General features: G+C 39.4%; 1 protein-coding gene across 1 annotated transcript in view; it reads right to left on the reverse strand.

Annotated features, from left to right (window-relative positions):
- EFHC2 (EF-hand domain containing 2) overlaps positions 1-22,214 on the reverse strand; it is a 62,163-nt gene that overhangs the window by 31,551 nt on the left and 8,398 nt on the right. Inside the window, exons 2-7 of the mRNA XM_086482170.1 lie at positions 21,626-21,814; positions 17,145-17,295; positions 8,929-9,152; positions 5,885-6,136; positions 4,164-4,274; positions 3,696-3,834 (exon numbers count right to left, since the gene is read on the reverse strand). Coding sequence (XP_086338296.1) covers positions 3,696-3,834; positions 4,164-4,274; positions 5,885-6,136; positions 8,929-9,152; positions 17,145-17,295; positions 21,626-21,814 — 1,066 coding nt within the window. The remainder of the gene's footprint in view (positions 1-3,695; positions 3,835-4,163; positions 4,275-5,884; positions 6,137-8,928; positions 9,153-17,144; positions 17,296-21,625; positions 21,815-22,214) is intronic.

The raw sequence follows: 22,214 nt of genomic DNA on the forward strand, positions 1-22,214 counted from the left end.
GCGGGATGACATTGTTAACATGATGTTCTCTATGCATAAAAGGAGATGCAAAACAAACAGCTGAGACCTGGGTTTTGTGAGAGTCTGTGTCACAAATTAGGTAAGAAGTAAACCAAGGAGGCAATACCACCGTCTTCGCAACTTTTACATGCAGGATTAAAGAAAATCTAGTGCTCACAGAACCGTCCATGCAGCTAAAACATGGCAGTGTTTATTCTGATTCAAAGAAAATCCCCTTTTACAGAGTCTTACTTCATAATTATTCCAGATACCTGAGGAAAAAAAAAGGCATCTGTAAATGCACAAGTATATTTAGAAGCCGCTGCTCAGTCTCCACTACATGTAGCGGAGAGGTTAGACGCCAGAGAGATTCTGATCTCTGACGAGTCTAGTGAAAATTGGCAGCAGGCTTTAATGCCCCCACTGAGGGAAAAGCAAGAAGTCAGCTGTTATCCAGCAGCAGCTGCCTGGCCAAAAGCACACATGTACTGGCCAGCCGATCACCCCGCACGCTGCTCTGCCCAGGCAGCAGGTCAGACAGGGAGCCTGAGAAATGAGGGGGTGGGAGGGCGAGGAGAGCTGGGACAGGAGAGGGATCGCAGGGTGCTGCGAAAAGGCGTAACAGGCAGGCTTGGGAGGTGCCGGGACTTTGAATGCAAATTGGTCTTGTTCCTTCAGGAACAAGCTGTTATTTAAGAAAGAACACTTTATACTCAGCTCTATACTCAACTCTGTGCTGAGATACTGTATTTAGCGAGAAGAATGAGTATCAGTTTCCCCCCATGGCACACCAGTATGTTTCACGTTTCAGCTGGGGGACCACAACACCTACATGGCTATAGAATATTTTTCTCCTCTGAGGAGGAGGCTGCACTAGCAGGTCTGGACAGATAATATCACACATTAAGGCATTTTCACTCTCACTCATAGCACTGCTGTATGACAGTAATGTCATTAACTTTCTACTGAAGGGCATTAGCTATTGTTTACCCATGGAAAAGCTCTCCTTTGCTTTTCACAAACAGTATAAAGAGTAAAACAGGCAAAACCAACATTGGAAATGTATCAGATATCATAATCATGCACTTCAGTGGAAATCTAAACTGCCCTTAATTCTCCTAAAGGGCAAATTCCACCGGCAAGCAACTTATGCTGAAATTGCAGAGTCAAAAATAAATGTCGGACTCTTTAACGGCTTTGGCAGAAGAGTATAAATTGAAGGGGAGTAATGTGCAAACACAGTAACAAACAGCTGGACTGATGCCATGAGGTGCTGAGCACTGTGCCTTGATGTAAGAACCAATTTATCCACTTGCTTACTCTTACTCAAGTAAATGGTCTCCCTGGACAAAAACTGCAATTAAGCACGTTTCAGTGTTTAATTGGCTGGGAGCAGAATGCCAAGCGCTTTGTGGGACTGAGCCCACTGAGTGGGTACCTGGTACATCCACCAGACACAAACAAAGTTTGTAACTCACCAAGAATAAAAAGGTGAACCCTCACCCTTTCTCTCTCAAAACCTGCTTCTAAGTCAAAATCTACCTTGATTCTACTCCTAGTCCCTTCTAGTTAAAAAGTCATACCCACAGTTTTTTAATCCTGATGTGAAAAGCAGGAAAGAATTTCACAGCAAATTGTGAGAATGTCTTAGCTCTAAGAAAGTGTGTATTTTCTGCGAACAAGACAGGCTGCATCAAGGTGGATGTGTTTTTCGTGTTAGCCAGAGTCTCTGCCATCATGTATCCTTAAAGGCACATGCAAAACACTCCCCAGTTTTCTGAAGGTCTCAGCTAGAGCACACCTTTGTGTGTTTTGTGTTAAGGAGGCAGAGAAACTGAAAAGAGCACTGAGAAAAAACAGAAAAAATGATCACAGAGATAAAAGAATGGGCTACGGAGAAAGACTGAAAAGTTTCCCCTAGCAGCAAATGGCCTGGGAGGCGGGTAGGGTGGTAAGATGGTGTCCTGGAATAGTGTTCAAATATGTACAAGGTCGTTACGAAGAAGAGGACACTGAGCAGTTGTTCTCCATGTCCAACAAAGGTAAGACAAAAAAGTTACTCAGTTTACGCAAGCCAGCTTCAGAGTAGCTATTAAGCAGTGTTTCTAACTATGAGGTTAGGATGAGGTACCACAGGAGGCAAAGAAGTCTCCTCTACTGGAGGATGCTGATAAAAGGCTCTACAAACATCAGTCAGTGACTATCTATGTATACATCATATGTAGATACAATCTTTGTGTATTATTCTGCCTCGGAACAATGGGAATGGACTAGGTCACCTGTGGTCCCAATTTTCTAGAATTCTACACATCAGCAAATTCTGACTTCTCCTACCTTGCAAACCACCTGACTTTAACATCCAGAGACATAACTAGTAATTACTGAGCCAGCATTGTAGGAGGGGAAGAGCCTTTGCGTTTGTGTAACGCTTGGTTGCATTGCTTGGTTGATACAGAATGGTCAGCTGCATTTCATTTATTGCCTGCTGTGAATAAGAAATCCCCATTCACTGTTCCAGGATATTTTGCTCAAACAGAGGATATTGCTGCCAAACAGCGGCAGCGGTCTCGGCTGAAGAAATTCTCAGGGAAGGACCCCCTGGTTTTCATCTCTGGAGTTAGACTCACTATTATTATAGATAATACTATGGTTATCGAATACAGCTTCGTCACACGCTGGCTAGTACAAGAAAAGATTTATTTTGGTACAGACATACCAAGCTATTATCAAAAAAGTCCTAATGAGACATGTTTTGACAATTAAGAAATGTAGTGTTTGAATGGCAGCACTACATCATTTAATTCCCTCAATGCAGCAGACAAGCTTTGATCCAAACACTACGCTCTATCTGATCACAAGTCAAGCTGAAAGAAGTAGTCTACCCAGGTATTTTGTTTCACAATGTCAGAGAAAGGCTATAGTAGGATTCTTCCAACTATCTCTGAACAGTCAGACACTTGGGTATATTTATTTAATGAATAAACTGCCAGAAATTAACTAAGTCGTTTTTTGCAGGAGGATGTCCATAATAGAACCATTAGCAAGTCAGACTGAGGGAATTCAAAGACAGATAAACAAAAGCCCCTATTGTTACACATTTCCAAAGTGCTTTTTCCATTATGGACATAGTTGCTAAATGTTTCCAGAATTCAGTGCTGAAACTTCACAGGGTATGTAATCTAATGGTCCAGAATACACAAAACTGCATTGTCAAAACAATAATGTGACAGACTACTACTGTCATGTCAGAAAATCTTATTATGTGAGGATTTTGACATCTATATAAAATGAAACATAGTGTAATGGGAAATAATTGAGCTCATTCTCCTTACCCACTTACTACATATTCTTTATTATTTTCTGACTGCAAACGCAGCTATTGGAATGGGAGGGGGAAGAAGAGAAGAAGAAATGGCAGTCTATCCATATGACTAGTTTGTCATTCTAGTTTTAAAATAGAGGCAGTTAGGAACAGAACATGTACGTTATGTATTCTTTTTCAATGGAGTAACATATAAGAAAGCCCTTCTGGATCACCTGCAAAATTACTGCTTTGCTCTTAACAGCCTACAACAGATTGTTATTGCTAAAGGTTTTAATGAACATGTTTTGTCAGTAATAAAATTTGAAGACAGCTCTGTCAAACTCAGAAGCATAGAAATGCTCATAAGGAAAGGGTAATTATCATTACTTACCGATTCCGTACTTTGTCCTATAATATTCTTTAGTGAATTCATCACAATCACAGAGTATTATCTTCCTTCCCCAAACATTAATTACTGCCCCTATTTTCAGGTCACTGTCTCTGTAAAATTCCTGGTGCACTGCTCCTGTCTAGTAAAAGAGGGAACATTTATACAGGAGCTCTATCAATCTCAGAATCCCACAACCTTTCTTAAAATCTAGGTCATTTAGTCCATGTGATTTACAATATAACCTTCACAGTCCATTTGCAAGTATTTTTCACCCCATGCTAAGCTACCTCACTTTCACAAAGGCGGAATTTACATACAGTAAATCTCAGTAGTTTTCATTTGAGCTATTCTCCAGCGGCAACACAATTTTATAAATAACTCTCTTTGTTGTAGAGGATAACAACCACAGAAATTGCAAAAACTACAATAAAGACATTCAGCAGCTGGAGGCATTCAATAATACCTGACCTTACGATTGTCCAGAATGTAACGGCCTCTGTTTCCTACTGACTTTCCAAACACATTGAGAACAGTGCGACTGGTGACTGCGCCGGGCTGATACAGCCCGGTGGGAGCATACTGCAAGAAAAGAGACCAACTCGTAAGAAATACAGCTAACAGTGAAGAAAGAGAACTCAGTTACCTTGGAACTAGCAGGTTTTTTACAGACCTACTGTTATTGTACCGTTTTCTTGGGAGAATTTTTAGTAAATTTTAAGGTAAGATGACACCACCAAACCTAAAAGCCAGTGTACATATCAAAAGCCAGTATGTATGCCAGAACCACTCAGAATCTTACTGTGTATCCAAGAGTAAAGTCTCCTTTTTCTTGGAAGCAAACAGAAAGCAAAGGTTAGCACACCCAAAGTAGCACATTGTTGTCAACATCTGCTCTAAAGGCTATTATTTTATTTGGTAATAATTACAAAAACATGCAAAAGAACCACTCAGATTTGGTCCTACTGTACTTACCACTGCACGAATACAGGGGATTCAAGTCAGCATGATTCTACTAGCAAAAAAGTTCATATTTTTGTTTCTATTGTGAGTTTCAAAATTACAATAGTGATTTATCCCAGTAATATCAAACTTAATATGCAAACACATTACAATTTTTTAAATTACGAACAAACTGCTGATGCAGAGTAACCAAAGTGCGTTATTTTGTCTTACCACCTTCCCTGACACCCCAACTTTTGACTGATCTCTGCTGTCCTCAAAATTTCCACAGAATTCAGAGGAAGAAGCCAATCCTTAAAATTGCAACATGTACTTCAATGGTAGAAGGGGTCTGTTAACACAGAGCCACTGCTAAATCATCATCTCAGAACACCAGATGCACAAGGTGAGAAAAGTGCAATATTTTGCTGTTAGCTTTCTACTATAAAATCTCATGTACATCTATGGCATCACAAATAGATTACCAGTATTAGAGTGAAAAGATTCCCCAGTATTTTACTCTATTTGTGGGTTGACATGATTCTATCATCAGGATCTGTCTGGAGCGATACAGAAGCGCATGCAGTTCCTTAGTTTTATAATCATAATAGGTTACAGACAACTCAAACCCCTTGAGGATTTCTCTGAGAGGAGCCTTCTCAAATAAGATTCTGTGATTCTCTGATAAGCACCTGATTAATGCCCAGCAAAGCTTATTAATGGAATCCTATTGATTTTAACTAGCTTTGCATAAGGTCCCAAATCTAGCAACTCAACGTTAAGAAATCACTCTAGATTTGCTACAAAGAAGTAATGTTATGGAATACTAAAACTGGACTTTTCCAAAAGTCCCAAATATAAGTCATATGGATCAAATCGGAGTTCACCTCAGCTTTACATTAGTTTATCTATCAATATTAATTAATTTTCTGGATTTCCATTACTGCAGAGCTTTATTAATACATTTACCTTAATACACTAATATGGGAGAAAAGAAATCACAGATCTTTCTGTCTAAATTCTCTCTCCTTTTAATTTAAGCATGACAAGCCTAAACTTTTCTTTTTCCATCACTTTTTAGGTTGGTATATGAATATGTATGCAAAACCTAAATCATGCAATTACAATTAATACTCTGATAACACTTTCTAAATATCATTACAATCCTAATCAGGATTTTCAAAACAAGGCATTTAATGTTTCTCAATTAGTGGAAGAATTTGAAATAGGCTGAAATTTTCATTCCTCACCTTTGGAAGCTTATCTCTTCTGAGGAAAAGTGGAACTGCATCTCGGCCTGAGTTTACTGGTATAATTTCTTTAATATCAATAGTATCATCAGACAAATAATAGTGCAGAACAAGTTCTCGTGGGTCATGAAACATGGATTCGGGGTCATCCCATACACAGAAAAAACGTAAAACATGTCCATCATGCTCCAGAAATTGTTTCAAAGTGTCAATGCGCTCATAAGGGCGCAATGGCTTCATACTATCCAGAATCTGCAGATAAAGGAGAAATTAAGAGAAACACCTTTTTAATTCTTTGCTCTTAAAAATGGGATACCAAACTGCAGGGTACCATCTCACCTTAGAACATGCTTTTAGGATTTTCAAATAACATCACACAATTACAATAGATGAAACACTATTTACAGGGTTGCTGTGCCCTCAGAAAATATATGAAAACTACTTTGGATTGGTTTTGATCCTTGTTTTTCTTGCAATAAGGTCCTTCAGATCAGAGAGTTGTTAAATTATTTATAGTACAGCTCACATTTTCCAACAAATTGCCCATGGTAATCAGATGACTACAACTCCAAATAGCATCACCCTTCCTGATTTACTTTCTTAAAAATTATTTTTTATAGACGATGTGGTATAAAGAATTAATTCTTTCTTTTCCCTTTGGTGTTTTCTTTCTTTTAGATCTAAAATGTAGTTTATTAACTTTTGATTTGTGTCATACAGTTGGCAGGTACTGGGTACATATGTTCTCCTCTCAATATACACCCGTAGGTCTGAAAAGGAATAGCGAATCTCCAACTAAAGATATATTCCAGCTGATGTGATCTATGACAAGATGCTACCTACAGTCATGGTTGCTGCAAAACCAGTAGCACCACGTTAAATTGGATCCCAGGATGATGATCCAATCAAGAACTGCATTTACATACTGTTCGTTACAGTTGCATATATAAATGGTGACCGGAACAGGGTGTTTTTCCTAAGTCAAAACCCATCATGTCCAAAGTGGGTTAAAGGGCCAAGACAAATCTACAAAATTGCTTCCAGAGAAGAACAGTGACAGACATCAATGAGACAATGTAAACTCAACTGTCTGAACAGAAAGAACTGTTGACTGTGGCTCTTTATATCATTTGTCTAAGCTTCTGTTTATCCACTGATATATCTTCCAGCCTTAAAAATCTGAGAGGGAAAAGGCCATTTCTTTCATAGCGTCGAATCTTAAAATAAGCAGAGCAGAATCAAATTTTGCCTGCCCATGTTCCTGCTGATCTGCAGCACTCTTTCCATCCCAGGCATCATCATGCTTTTATGCTACAACTCAGGTATTTACCATCCCAGTACCATCTGTCCTCCTTCCTGACCCTTGAAGATGCAACGAGCAACCAAATTCAGCCACAGAGCCAGATAACATCCTAATCCATGGGACACCATTTCCAGCAATACAGAAATATGAATCTAAGGGGTTTGCTACATTTTTTATTGCTCTCATTTTCTATCTCATCGTATTCCTTACTTTCCTTTGTACCTTCATTTTCTGGCCATCTATTAGGAGCCTGGTGCAAACCAATTTAATTTTGCTCAAAGCATTCCAGAGCAATCCACCCTTAATAAATAAAGAAATTACTTTCCACAAATTAGTCATAAGAAAGTGAGAGCATTAAAGCAGCCAGAATTTGCTACATAACTTTTCTGTAATTTCTCAACAACTAAGAATATCAAGATGTAGATTTCAGTAAATTTTTGGTCTTCTGTGCTCTGATTTCACAAACCTTTTTCCCCTCTCCATTCTCTTTAGTCACACATATGCACAATACTTGAATGTTTTGCTTACTGTTTTTTTAAAAAACTAATAAATCAAGCAGGTTATGCACTACCACACATAAAGTTGACACAGTCTGCCAATCTCAAGACAGCTCTGTATATCAATACGCACCTGTTACCTACAAGGCCTGAGCAAGGTAAAAGCAACCCATGGCCAGCCTCAGTCACCACTATGCAGAACCAGGAGACATATTACAAATAATACTTTTCACAAGGGGACTGCAAAAAGCCTGAAAGCATGAGTGAAGTGAAACCAACACTTTGGCCTGAGAGTGCCTCAGAGACATGCAAATTGTCCTACACATCTCAGTCGTAATTACCTTCCATTTTTGCTGCTAAGAGCTGCAGCAGTTTTCTCAATAGGAGGATTAAGTTGAATGCGACAGATACATGAAGTATTTGTTGCTTTCAGAGTACTAGGCTGGATCTATCACAACAGGTTGCATATTGTGGGCCAACAGTCCTAACAGAGTCAGGCCAAGAGAAAAGTACAGCCGCCATCTGCAGTCATACTAATAAGAAAGACAGAGCTGAGAAAAACTGTCATTATTCCCTACAGAAAATATCACTCCCTCTACTACCACTACTATTCCCAGAGAAAAGATCCCAAATCCTATGGAGGGGAATCCACATAGCATCCAGGAGCTGTGAGTGAGATTTTTGGAGGAAGTGTGTATGTGTTCCCGTATACTCATAAAAGAGGGAACTGCCTTCAAATAAGATTTCACGTCTTAAAACTGCAGAGTGCTCAGTTCTGTGTGGCAGAAGAATTCACTTTGCACATGCAAAGAGCTGTTAATAACACGTGGGGTAGAAACGAAAGAAGACATATGAATAGGACAAGTGAGTCTGTAGGGAGCCATGGATGTGCTTGAACCACAACTCCAGTTAGATCTTCCTTTAAACAGATTAAAAGTGTTTATTATCATTAAATTGGCTCAAGCAAAATCATAAGTAGGACATATAATCAGTCCATCTTAATACTGAAAGGTTTATTTTGGTTTTGCCAATTAATTGTGTTTTGTTTCAAAAGGTGTGTGAACACATCAGGAGAAAATCAGTTGTATTTGTGACTTCACTGTGTTAGTACAATGAGCACAATATAATAAAAAGCAAGTTTTCTGTTGGGATTTATTATGTTCTATTTGTTACTAAAGAAGCATGACTAATAGCAATGGCACTTCTATTAAAATCAAGTTTTCTCTATTACTGCCTCATCTGACCTTTTGCCGCTGTTTGGTGTATGGGTCATCTGGACGACCTGCAGGAGGATTTAACCTAACTCCCATCTTCCTCAGGAAATTTTTTGTAAACTGGTCACAATCTATAATCTTATATATTCGGGCATAAAGGATTACTTCTATGTTGATATTGAAATGATCTATAGTATAGAACTGATCCTCCTGAGGAGGTGGAAGTGGAATCCGATGGCGTCGAACAATGGTTCCTGTAAAAGAATTAGAATAAATTCATAAATATCCTTTGCTCTAAGGATCACTTCACAGACTTGCTAATTGTCTATGCTGACACAGCCAAAACAGATGATGTTTGATGGGACAAACAAAATTATCCTTCATTCAGCAAAAGAACTATCAGGTAAGAGGATCCTTTTTATTAAGAACAATACTTTATGCTGATCGTCTTCTCAAGTTCTAGTATTGAACCAAAGTTAATACAGAAAATCACCACCTTCTGAAGCAAACAGGAAAACATTGGAATAAATTCCCATTTGTTGGTGCAAACATAACAGGTTAGTATTTTTTGGAAGTATTTTTTCTCATTATGAAAAGAGATGTCTTTTTTACTTTTTTTTGAAAAGCAGTCTCCAGTACTCATTAGCATCATTAATTTTTATTTTTAAAAAAGAACACACAAGAAGTTATGCAAAAACACATGTGGCAGGGGTGTAAGGGAGGGACGAGATTTGTCTGTATGCTCTGCAGGGTGAGGAGAGCCATTTATAACTAAGGTTAGAGAAGAAACCTGCCCTACCAAGAAAAAAAGTGTGACCTATCAAGCATGGAGGCAGGCACATTTAACTGAGGTCCCTTCGAAGTACACTGAAAGTAGAGACAACACAGATGAGTTGGGCTGGTGGCTGGGCTGCAGTAAAGAATCCGCCTCAAAAACACACAGCCAGGAACTCACTACCCATAGTCTAACAGAAACACTACTGAAAAGAAAAAGAAAGGTGAGGAGGGGGGAGGAGAAGAAAAAAGAGAGACATTTTGACTTTGTTAAAGTAAGTACACCCTTTAATGTTCTTATTGATAGTCTTTAAATGAAAGGACTGTTATTCTGAGAGCATCGTATTTGTTTACATTTACCACATTAAAAGAGAAGGAATCTGCTATTGGTCTATCAGCTGAAAACTCACAAATACATTGATGAAATGGGTAATGCTTCAAAAGTACTCGCTGATGATGATGAAGAGACTGGAGCATCTCTCATATGAGGAAAGGTTGGGAGAGCTGGGTCTGTTCAGCCTGGAACAGAGATGGCTCAGGGGGGAAACTTATCAATGTTTTAAACACCTGATGGAAGGGAATGAAGAAGACGGAGTCAGGCTCTTCTCCATGGTGCCCACTGACAGGACAAGAGGCAATAGGCACGAATTAAAAGAAACAAAACTCTATCTGAACACAAGAAAACACTTTTTTACTGTGAAGGTGACCAAAGACTGGAACAGGCTGCCCAACAAGGTTGTGAAGTCTTCATTCTTGGAGGTGCTTAAAACCCAACTGGACAGGGCCCTGGGCATCTGGCTGTAGCTGATCCTGCTTGGAGCAGGGGGGTTGGACTAGATGATCTTAAGATATCCCTTCCAACCTGAATGATTTTGTAATACTACAAGAATTTTAGAAACAACTTGTAAGCTACAGCCCTCGTAGGTTAAACAAATATGTAACGCATACATTAAAGAAAGGTATGCAGCTGCATGCATGACAAGCTGTGATTTATTCCAAGTGAAGTTAAGAGTTCACAAAGAACAGCAGATCAGCATAGCTGGGACTAAACTCTTTTCTTCAACATTCTGAGAGAACAAAAAGGACAACAGAGAAAGTTTTGCCACATCAATATATGGAAGAAATTCTTTACTGTGAGGACAGTGAGACACTGGAAGAGGTTGCCCAGAGAAGCTGTGGCTGCCCCCTCCCTGGCAGTGTCCAAGGCCAGGCTGGATGGGGCTTGGAGCAACCTGGTCTGGTGGAAGGTGTTCCTGCCCATGGCAGGGGGGTTGGAACGAGACGATCTTTAAGGTTCTTTCCAACCCAAACCATTCTACAATTCTAGTACTAGAGTTGTGTGAAAATACCCCACAGAGAATAAAAAGATGGTTCAGTCTTCAACCTCAGGTTCTTTGCTGTGCTTACCAACCCAGACACCTCTGTAACACCAGCTTTATAATGTGGGTACCCACTAGCTAAGACCAGACAGGAACCACCAACCACCAATTATAATTCCTTGCCACAATAGGTTCCCACAACTTTACAATTACAGTGATTATAAAAGGTGCAACTTTAAGACAACTACAGTAAACACAAAAAAATTCCAAACCTAAAAATAGTTTCAGTACTAACCTACTACTATAATAACGGTTTATTAGACACAATTATCTAAAAGGTCTGTCTCATTATCTCTCACTATGGAGCTGGATCTCTTTCCAGTGCCCTTCAGCTGAGCATCTAGTAGTGTTTCCCACTGAGTCCCGTTTGATGATTTTCCAGCACTGCTGTTTTGTTTTGGAGGTCGGTGGGGGTGGAGGGGGGCCTGAAGAGAGAGGGGATAAAGAAAGGCAGAGGAGGAGGGAGAAAGATATCACTGTCTCATTTTGTTTGGTGCTTGAAAGGACTTATTCCTAAGTTGGTCCATGGAAATTCTTTATTGTTCGCTTTATTTCCCTAAGGACTAATCTGTACGAAATACCTTCCACTGCTACATTATCAGAGTTGTTTGTTAGATTCTAACTCCTACAATGAAAACATACCCTTAATTTTTCAGGCGAATAAAGCAACAAAGCAGATTTACTTTATGTTCCCATTAAAATAATTATTTAAGACCTGGTCAGCATCCTGATGTTTCACATGTACCAAATCCAACATTCTGGTTACTGACCTTTGACTGTAAAATGAATGTGAACCTCTATCTGAAGATATAATATACACATATTAAAGATGCATCCTCATGGAAAACATGGTAATTAGCACGTTTAACATGACGCAAATATGCATTGCATTACCATTAACAAAACCACATACTTTAAAATATGTTACCTGATTTTGGCTAATCCTTGTGTCACTCCTACAAAAATCAACGGATAATGTGCTAAGTCAGAACAGTCCTCCAGATAAGTGCAAATCCTGTTGAATCTTCATTTTAGTGGGAATATAATGGTTGACAACTTTCTAATATGAAGTGTTTTCTGTCCCATGGGACAAAAATGACCTTTTGAAAATATAATGGTTGACAATTTTCTAATATGAGGTGTTTTCTGAGGGTATATTCACCTCAGAACTGGTGAATAAGGCTTCAGCTAGTTTTTCATTTCACTTTTGAAAGTATAATACACACGCCCATTTTGTTCTGAGGGATAAGAATATCCTTCCTAATGGAAAATGTTTTGTAAAGATAATTATCTGTAGCAATCCTTTGCTTTTATTAGGTAACACTGTGCCTGATCCACACATGTAGAGGATTCATTTCATATTGTTGAATTTGAAATTTAACAAAACCTGATCAACTGAGGTTAGGTCTCAGCATTTTTTAAATTGTCCTTCCTTCTGGAAAATAATTACATTTCTACTTCTAGTAATTTGCTACAAATTGTTAAAGGAGGATTTGGGCATGTGCAACACTCAGGTTGCTCAGGATGGATGGCTATTCCTGACGTTTCTTTTGCCTTTTGTCAGTTTATTGAGCAGGCTGTCCTACTGCACCACCAAGCATTATTTTAGATATTTGCATCTGGTCAGGCTAAAGGTCTCCTCTACTGCGCTCTTGTAAAGGGAGTTGGGGTCCTGCTTTCCTCTGACAGTGGTGGTGGCACCGAGTTCCCACACCATAATTTGTAGCCTATCTTCTTTTCTCTCAGGGCTTCTGATTATTTGGCAGCAGCTTAAGGAGACCTTAAGAGTAGTGAAGGCCTTTTGACTATGGGATAGCTCATGAGGCTGGGCAGCAAATGATTTGGTCTCTGCTGCTACACTGCTCTGCAGAAGAAATAAAGTGGTATCAAGAATTTCTTTAGCACAGCTTTCTGACGCCCTCTGCACTATTCAAGAGTGTGTTAGAGAGAGGAGAGGAATGGGTAACACCTGGAGTTTGTACACCTTTTGACTGCTTACACAAAAAGGAGAAGCAACCACTACTATTCCTGCAACACAAAGAGTTCACCCCAATCAACAAGGAGGCTTCTTACATTCACTTATTCAGAACACAGCAAGGTCATGATTTGGCCACCATCGAGTATGGCAAAATCACAATTATTTCAAGGCCTCAGCGGAGGTCTTAAACTCTTAGATAATCGGTTATGCTGGAGGAGCTGACTGCAACTTCACTTTCCCGCTTGTACTTTCCTCTTCAGCCAGCCGGCCTTGGGAACCCAGCCAGCAGGCAGCTCCACTCTCTTTTTCAGCTGGCTGACCTTGGGGAAACCAGCCAGCTGCTCCACTCTGCTCTGGCTTGCAGGGCCTGGATTGCACTGGAAGCTACAGTCAACCCCATGGGACATAAATGACCTTTTGATAAGACAGTATCAGCCAGCCACAGTCCTGTTAACTGGGAATTAGATCTACAAAACACTTGGACTGCCATATCTAGCCTGGCTCTCTATTGAAGAATTTATTTTTATATGGGAAGAATAATTAGCATTCTGGCTCTGGAAGAACATAATAGAGTTTGTTATGTGGTCAAGTTTACTGTCCTCTTCACTCTGTACTTCCCTTATCTTCAGTTAGTTCTCATGCACTGTAATCATCCTGATATCTTTTGCTTTGATTCTGGTTTCTCAAGTTCAGGTTGGCCTCTGCATTCCTTTGTGTTTTGCATTTAATTTCTCTGTTTGTATAAATTTCTTCTAATGCTTCTAATACTTTTTAAAGTTCAAATAATAGAAAGGCAGTTTCCAAAATTAAATGAAGTTTAAATTTCAGTTATTTAGCAGCAATCTTATCTGTCCAAATTCATGTCCAAGTACAGCAGCCAATTCCATAAAACATTTTTTGAAGTCACTGAAATACATTTCCCACAGATCATTTACTTTGTCACTGTGAGATTTTGATCAATGGCAAAAGCACATTTTCTGACTTTTTTTCCCAAAGTAAATTTGTTTTAGTTTTGTAAAATCATAATCAAAGTTAGAAATTCTTCTAACTTCTTTGACAGCTGTTCCTTCACCAAATCTTTCTGCAGTCCATAAGCCTCTCCAAGTTTTTTTCTGCAAAGCCACAAGTACTACCCGCAGCAGGAAACTACTACATTTTTCTGATCCCACCATGCCCAGGGACACCCATTCAGACCATCAAGCTCTCATTTGTGGGTTATGGCACAAGCACTGGTAATCCCATGGCCTCAAGGCATTAACCAGCCAAGCTAAGAAGATCTACCTTTGATCTACCCCGCCACCTGCCTTTCATCTACCCCACCACAGCTATATCTGCTCTTCAAGAAGACTCCTGAGAACAGCCATTTCAGCTGTCTCTTTTACATCTTTTCCACTGTGGTAAACATCCAAGTTAAGGTCACCACCGCCTTCAACAGTCCAGTTCCACTTTTTCCATCACCGTTTTTTGCTGTTCCTCCTTTACACAACCCCCTTCCTGTCACAGCAGCTCTCCAACTGTTCACACAGACTCAGCCTATCATGCTCCTGATGTTCCCACACTTCTTTCTTCACCCACATCCCCATGCCTGTGCTATTTTGTTCAATGCAGCTTGCCTTTCAACAACCCAAGCTCTCCTACAGTTAGTTGAACTCTCCTCTACAAAACCCTGCCATTTTAATTAACTGAAATGTATTTCAGCAGATGTGCAGAGGACAGCATTATGGTTAAGATCTTGAACTTCAATTCAGTTCAGTTCCTCATCCTGTTACAACCTTTTCTGCAAGGTTTTCATTCCTTTATGCTTCAGTTTACCAGCTTCGCAATGCAGACATTCACACTTCTGTTGTTCTCAGGCTTACAAATTCCCAGTCAGGACAGGGAATTTGAATAATATAAGATAGATAGATAGATATAATTATAATAAAAGAGGCAACGGGCCAATTTTTGATTGAAAATGGAATAAGACTAGCAGTTAATGGTCTGGGATTTCATTTTAAGAAACACTGCTTTTGCATATATTCAACAACAAATATTTAGTGCCTTTAACATAACAACTTTGTGGTTGTTCTTCAGTTACGAAGCATGAAGTCAATGCCCAAGTGCATGTGAATAACAAATCCTCTGATAGGCATCTCCACCATCTTTCTCCCTCTACATTGTATTAATATCTAGGAAAATAAGAATATTTATGTAGATGTTTATGATAAAGTACAGGCCCCAGATCTTCTCATCAACTGTGAAGCCTAAATACATCCCAAATAGTCCTTGGGTCTTTCAGTCTACAGTATCTCTTCCTTCCCAAACACAATCAATATACAGAGCTTCCTTACCAGCCTAGGTACCAGCAACAAATAAATTAAGTGCACTCTTGAGATCCTGGAACATTTCTTTTTAATCCACCAGTTTAATACGTTGTGTATAAAGATTTACCCTACATAAAGTACTCATACGAAGTCATAGAGGCCTTCAAAACATCCTTGCATGGAAGACTGAGAGAATTCTCATTTCTCTCTAATACTATTCAGTTAATTTTAGATCCAGTACCAAAGGTGACTCCAACAACTATTGACACAAGTACAACCAAGGAAACGGGGAAATTGTAGCCTTCCTGTCACCACAGGAAGGCGACCAGACTGCCAGGAAGGGGCAGCCTGCACAACCCATACTACAAAGACAATGAAGATTACTCATTCCTATAGCTAGATTCAGAGGAATCAGCTTTGAATTTGCTTTATTCAGCTCTAATGAACCTGGCTTCCACCTTCCCTTTCAAAGAAGTTGCCTCTGCCTCTAAGGTTAACTGTACTTCCTTTGTCAATGGCCATTTGTTCTAAGCCACAATATCCAAAACCAGCCACTCCCACTCCCATGACCACAAGTCAAGGAAAACCTAAATTAGATGATGTCTCCTGCTTTACGCATATGAGTGCAGGGAGGCGGTAAGTAACTGGTAAGTTCCCAGGACAAGAGATCCAATATGCTTGTCTTCAGGTTTTGAAAAAGCACTTGCCCAGGTCTGAGTAGGATGAGGTTTCTCTGAATTCAAAATCAGTTCCTGCTGAAAAGCCAACAAGATTTCTGGGAAGAAGAACTACTCAACACAGGGTGAGCAAGGCCTGAAGTACTGGTTTAAGAAAAGGTTCACAGGTAATTTTATCCCAGATCTAACAGCAATGATGCATGTAACACCTTTAAAAATTATCCTACTCAGTAGACAGAGAAATTGATAGCATCTGCTCAACTTGGAAAAGAGTATGGTAGTTAAAAGGTTAACTTATTTTTGAAAATTGCTGTGCTAAGATCCACCAGAATGTACAAAATATCTTTGGGGACTGGGAGGCGCAGTCATCCCAAGACATCCTGCTCATCTGGACTATATCCCTCGAAAACTTTTTTAATTCTGGCAGTCACCCGTAAACATCAAGCAGCAGCTGTGTTCCCCTTCTGCAACAGGATGTTGACTACTAGATCACATTTTCTTAATGTAAACCAAGTTCATTAATACTCCAGTAAATCAGCTCAGTAAACCCTCCTCCAAAAGTCCTCAGGCTGGCCCAAGTGCAGTGATGTGACACTGAGGCAAAGCAGCTTCTTAACTTAGAGGCATCAAGGAAAAATTACTGTGCCAAGGGAATTGTAATTGTGAAAGAACCAACAGCCAGAGGCACAAAAGGCGCTCCACTTCAATAACAGCAGAGATACTGCAGCAGCTAATGAACAGTTACAGAGCTGCCGCTAGAGAACTTACTGTCAGTGTCAAGACGCGAGAAGCCAGGCTCAGGAATGGAGATCTAGAACACAAATTGCTATTGCAGAAGTGACACAACACTGACAAAAGACCTACTCTTATAAGATTTCGAACAACTATATTAGATAAAAAATTGTGTGTTGGAGTATGGGATTAGATTCTGCCTTACAAAACCTACATCTTCAGAAACTAAGACAATAAAAAAGTTCACATTATGATCCGTAACAAGAAAAAGCAATTACAGCTGTTCCCTTACATCCCACTTTAACTATGAGAAGTCACATTTGAAGTATCCTTTGGAATGGACCAAGACTGTACTGAGGAAGGAGATAAAGGGCAAAAAAAGAGTGCTACTAAAAATAGATACCTTGAGTTATGCCACTGTTTTCCACTTGGGGTTCAACCACTTGAATTGTATCATCTTCAAGGTAGAAGTGTATTTTGCAATGTCTGATTCTATATAACTCTTGATTTTTGTCAGGCACTTCTTCCTCAAAATAGGCATCAAAAGACAATACCTATTAAAAACAATAAATAAGTATAAAGCAGCAAAATCTCCAATGCTTTTGCAAAATACGTCAATAAACTAAACTTGTATAGATTATAAGTAACTAAATGTATGGATTTCAGGAGGTAGATTTATTTCTCAGAAATGTAAGAACAGAAATACACATTAAATCACGTAAATTTAAAATTCTCTGCTTGGCATTTTTATTATCGCAACATCTAAGCAGAGGTGGAACTCTAAAGCAAAGAAATAAATCAAATATAAAACTGTCAGAAGGCTGCTTGGAAAATCTTCTGAACAAAGCACTTTGATAACACAATGAGCTACCTAGGTCCTGAAGCAAATTTTAGACTGCTATTCAATGAATTGCTGGAAAATAAAGTGCATTATGACAGTAATGGCTTTATCATTGAGGGATGTGGAAAGGAGACTTCTTTTTAAGCAGATCCTGCAAGCTGTCTAACGAATGGTACCGAAGACTTATCAGAGAGAAATGACATTTTTCAGGAGTCATTTAGAGCTGTGCAATATTGGCATTTCAAAACTTACCTGGTTCTGCAATTCAGTGAGTGGGGAAATCTCAGAAGAGTACACCAACTGGTTTTCATGGTCTCTTGCAACAGCAATAATGCAAGAAAAATAACCTTCATAGGTGAGGCGCTCAGCAGTTTAATACAGCGGCCTTTATGGCTGGAGATCCCAGCTCAAACTTGGCAAACCATTACACAAGTTTTGCGCTTCTCGATGACATTTATGGTCTTTAATCACCAAGAACAATTTGAAGGGAACGTGCAAGATGTACTTAGTAGTGTATTATCTATGAGGATGCTTGCTGTGGTAAGGATGTACAGGAAGGCATCAATTAGAATAGGTTTTCATCCTGCCCGCCCCAACACATTTGGGTCAAATCGGTGCTAGTTCATACTTCATTTTTCACAATCATTCTATTTAATCGATTCAATGACCTTTATTCTTGACTCATTCAACAAACTGAAGCATTGAAAAAAAGACAACTTAGCTGTTCCCTATGTTTCAATGAGCATCTGGCAGACCATGGCTTGAAAATGTTTGAAATCGAGTAAGCTGGCCGAGATCCCTACATGACAGAACAGGCCGGTTAACAGTCTGTATTCCTTTAGCACCTGCCTTTGGGAACCTCAAAGTACTTATATAAATACTGATGACAGACATTTTAAAACACCCTAACAGACAAACACAACCTCTTTTACCACATCTGGGGAGAGACAGCTAGCGGCTTGCTCAGGAACACACAAGAATAGCCACCCTGTGTCCTAGTCAGACATCTCAATAGGCCACTCTCCCTTCTCTCAGACAGGTTTACTGCAAGATGAGGAAAACTCTGTTTCCATAAACTATTTCAAAGGCTAAGATCCCACTGATTTTCAGCATGCATCAAACAATTTGACAGACACTTTTTTGGCATCAATTTTCCTGCACTGTGACCTGCCACTGTTAGAGAAATAAAATTTAAATTATAATTAAATGGCATAACTGTAACCTGTTAAACCTGATGGCATTAAATCTTCACACAAAAGAATCTAGACACTACCAGTTGTGGTTTGTTTAAGTAGTACAACGTGCAAGTTTCTGAACAACCTACAGATGCAATAGTTGAAGATAAACAAAAAATCGTTACGGCCACATGTTATTTTTAACCATGGATTTCACTGTTTCGTGTATTAAACACAAAAACACTGGATAAAACATCTGACATACAACAGAGACAACACAAACAACTCTATCATCCTTTAGCATCTCTTCTTCCTTCCATTTGTCTAAACATTGGTGTATAGTGCCATTTTTGGTGATCAAGGTAACACTCCTGGTCTCCAGCTACTATTCTGGAAGGACCAGAAGCCCTGTGTAAATCACAGTACTCCTGTACTCCACAGGACCTAAAAGGTACTACGGTGGAGCCACTTTATCCAGTCTGAACATCCTGGGGTTCAGCTGACAAGAAGCTGAATTTAATTCCTTGTCCAGCTGCTGATAAGCCATGCAACCATTGGAAACTCCCTTAGGTGCTGTACCCTCTTCTCCCTATTCTGCTAGTCCCACTACAGTATAGTCATTTGACAAACATAAGTGTTCAAGTGCCCTATTTAATTACTAATTGTTCTTAATTTTGTCAATGATCTTTCCTGAGAATGGTTGTCTCGTGAGACACCAGCCAGGCAAAACGTTCTATTTGCATAGATGTCCGAGTACAGTCAGGTCCTAAATACACTGTATGTATTTCTTTCACTGACCATACATCTGTGTCCTGGTTTATTCCATTCAAGGAGTTTGTGCAAGTTCTTTTCCACTTAAACTTTATTCTTTTTATACCGTTATCTACATGCTAGTGTATGACTGAAACAGATGCAGCCACCAACTGCAATTTTGCAGATCAAAACAGATGATTGAGGAACGGTGAAGAGGGGAAGGAACGGGAAAGAAGATGACTTACTTTTCATTATAAAGCAAAGTTAGCGTTAAAAATACTTGAAACGTAACACTTCCTAACTCATGTCTCATCTGCAGACCATGGCTGTGTGCAAAGGTCCCACCCCACTCTTTAAAAAATCAAATGTTACCTATGAAAACCAAAAGTAACAAATATTGAATAAACTTTGTGGCATTTTGTAAAGTTGGCACAAGGTTTCCCTGGCACCTGTGGCAGTCAAATTACAAACATCACTTCAAGCCCAGGAGGCCTTGTGTGTGCACTTAATGGTAGAAGAAATTAAATTTACACCTGCTTCCTATTAGGCAAATGAAATTGCAAAAACTATTTCTCAACCTACTTGATAATGAACTTTTATGCCTGTCCTTCCTCCAACTACTGTGGTACTGCTGAAAGTTACAAACTAAAGAAAGCAGACTACATTTAAAAAGATAAACACCTGATCAAACCATTTTTCATGTAGTCCATTCTGCTGAGTCACAAACCGCAGCACTGGAGGATACAGCTACATTCTCAGCTCTTAACTGGGGAAGCTAATTTAGGGTAGTACCCTTTAATACAAACGCATGAGCCCTCCAGAGGCCAATTCCGAACCTGCAAACTCCTGTCCTGTATTGCCCTGTGGAGGAATACACTGATTAGAGAAGAAACGTCAAAATGCCAGCTAGCTCATCTCACCAGCCAAGTTCAGTGCCTGGTGCTCAGTGGCGGGTCCCCACTGCCTCCTACCTAACACCTTTGCGTCATAAACTTGCGCTCAAGTCCTGCTAACCTACATATGGCCCTGCGAAGCCAACGCACACCTCCTCGTTGAAAGAAGGGTGCAGATAAAGCAACTGAAGGTCTGGCTGAAGACTTAGACCAATTAGACCAATTCATACGTGAGCATGTTGATGAAAACTCTGTGAGCAACACTAGGGATTTCAGAGGCAATGCCAACCAAAGTCACATACATCTGTTCAGGCCTTACATTTTCTTGTAGTAGCTCTGGTCTGCCAAACAGACGAATGCGTGATTGTACTGCAATCACCTGCATGGCTTTTCTTTTTAAGCAAAAATTATGAGATTAGCCATTCTTCCCAATATTTAAATACCATAACCATTTAGTCATGCAACATTTCTGTGATCTGCTGAATGATTTCTTTTTCTGGATTATTTTCCTTCTCTGATTGTAGGCTTTTTGCTTTAGAAATAAAAAATTGCTAAGCAGAATCTAATGTAAATTTAAACATGGAAAGTAATGACAGTGTGCTACAAAATCCATATCATCACAGATTACAGTTATTTGATAACTCGCTATTTTTAAAGGTGTCACTACCTTCTTGCAAAATAAAAAAAAATATTAATTTTAAATTCCTGTGTCTGTAATGGGCACAATCTACCTATATTACACATGAACAGATCACACAGATTTCAACAGGACTTTGAGCAATCAAACATGAATTCTGAGCCTATAGCACTCCACTGAGGTCAATGGTTTACGAGTACCCATGCACATTTTCTCCTGGACTGGGGCCTACCTTGCATTCATTCTCACCAGGTTGCCAAATAATTCCTTTACTGTCACCATTTTCACTAAAAAGAAATATGTTAACCACTCCCTTATTTTTCTTACATCCTGTAGGTGATGTACCCCAATACAGAAATATTTTTATATGTCGCTGTATGGCATGATATATGTTTATATTAATTTTCCAATATACCAACATGATGGAAAAATAGATGTTACCACTCTCTTTATCTATCTAGGAGCTTTTTCTGCATGCACAAAACAACATTCTGAAATACCTGACTAACTGAATTTCACTTTTATATTGTCTTTGTCATATTGTAGCTATGCATAAAAACCATACAGATACAGATTTCTACGTACTTGCTTGTCAAATGCTACCCAAGCAGGAGCATCACTTCCCATCCCTTCAGGAAATACACTGTATTGAGGTTTCAGCTTCTGACCAGGTAACGGTTCACCTCCTATTCCGGGTTTATCTTCTCCAACCAGCATAGCAACATCATTGCAGTAACCCCAGTGCTGTGACTTGTGGAACTTTTCCTTCCCTACCTGTCAAAAGTTTGGAAGAAAAAGAGAAAAAACCATCTGTATGTTTGTTTTTAAATCCATAAGAGTTAACTATCTAGGCAAGGGGGATTAACTATGTAAAAGTTTCTAATTACTTTTAATACAGAGTCTAAAAACCTGTAACAACTGAAATGCTGCAAGTGAAGTGACACATTTCAGTGGTCAGCTTGACAGCCTTATAGATGAAAGTAGAAAAATATTCCAATAATTTACCCAGGCTGAAAAATACTGGCTGTTGTCCCACCTCTGCTTCCCTGCAACAAGGATTCAGGCATGTCACCCATGAGAACTGTTGCAAAAGGTAAAGGGGAAAAGCCTTTTCTGTAGATGTCCAAAGGACAAATGGGAACGGTTCAGGAATTCCCAGAGAACAGCCTGCTCT

Source organism: Leptosomus discolor, chromosome 1, assembly GCF_034619465.1.
Source record: "Leptosomus discolor isolate bLepDis1 chromosome 1, bLepDis1.hap2, whole genome shotgun sequence".
In the NCBI taxonomy this organism is placed as follows: Eukaryota; Metazoa; Chordata; class Aves; order Leptosomiformes; family Leptosomidae; genus Leptosomus; species Leptosomus discolor.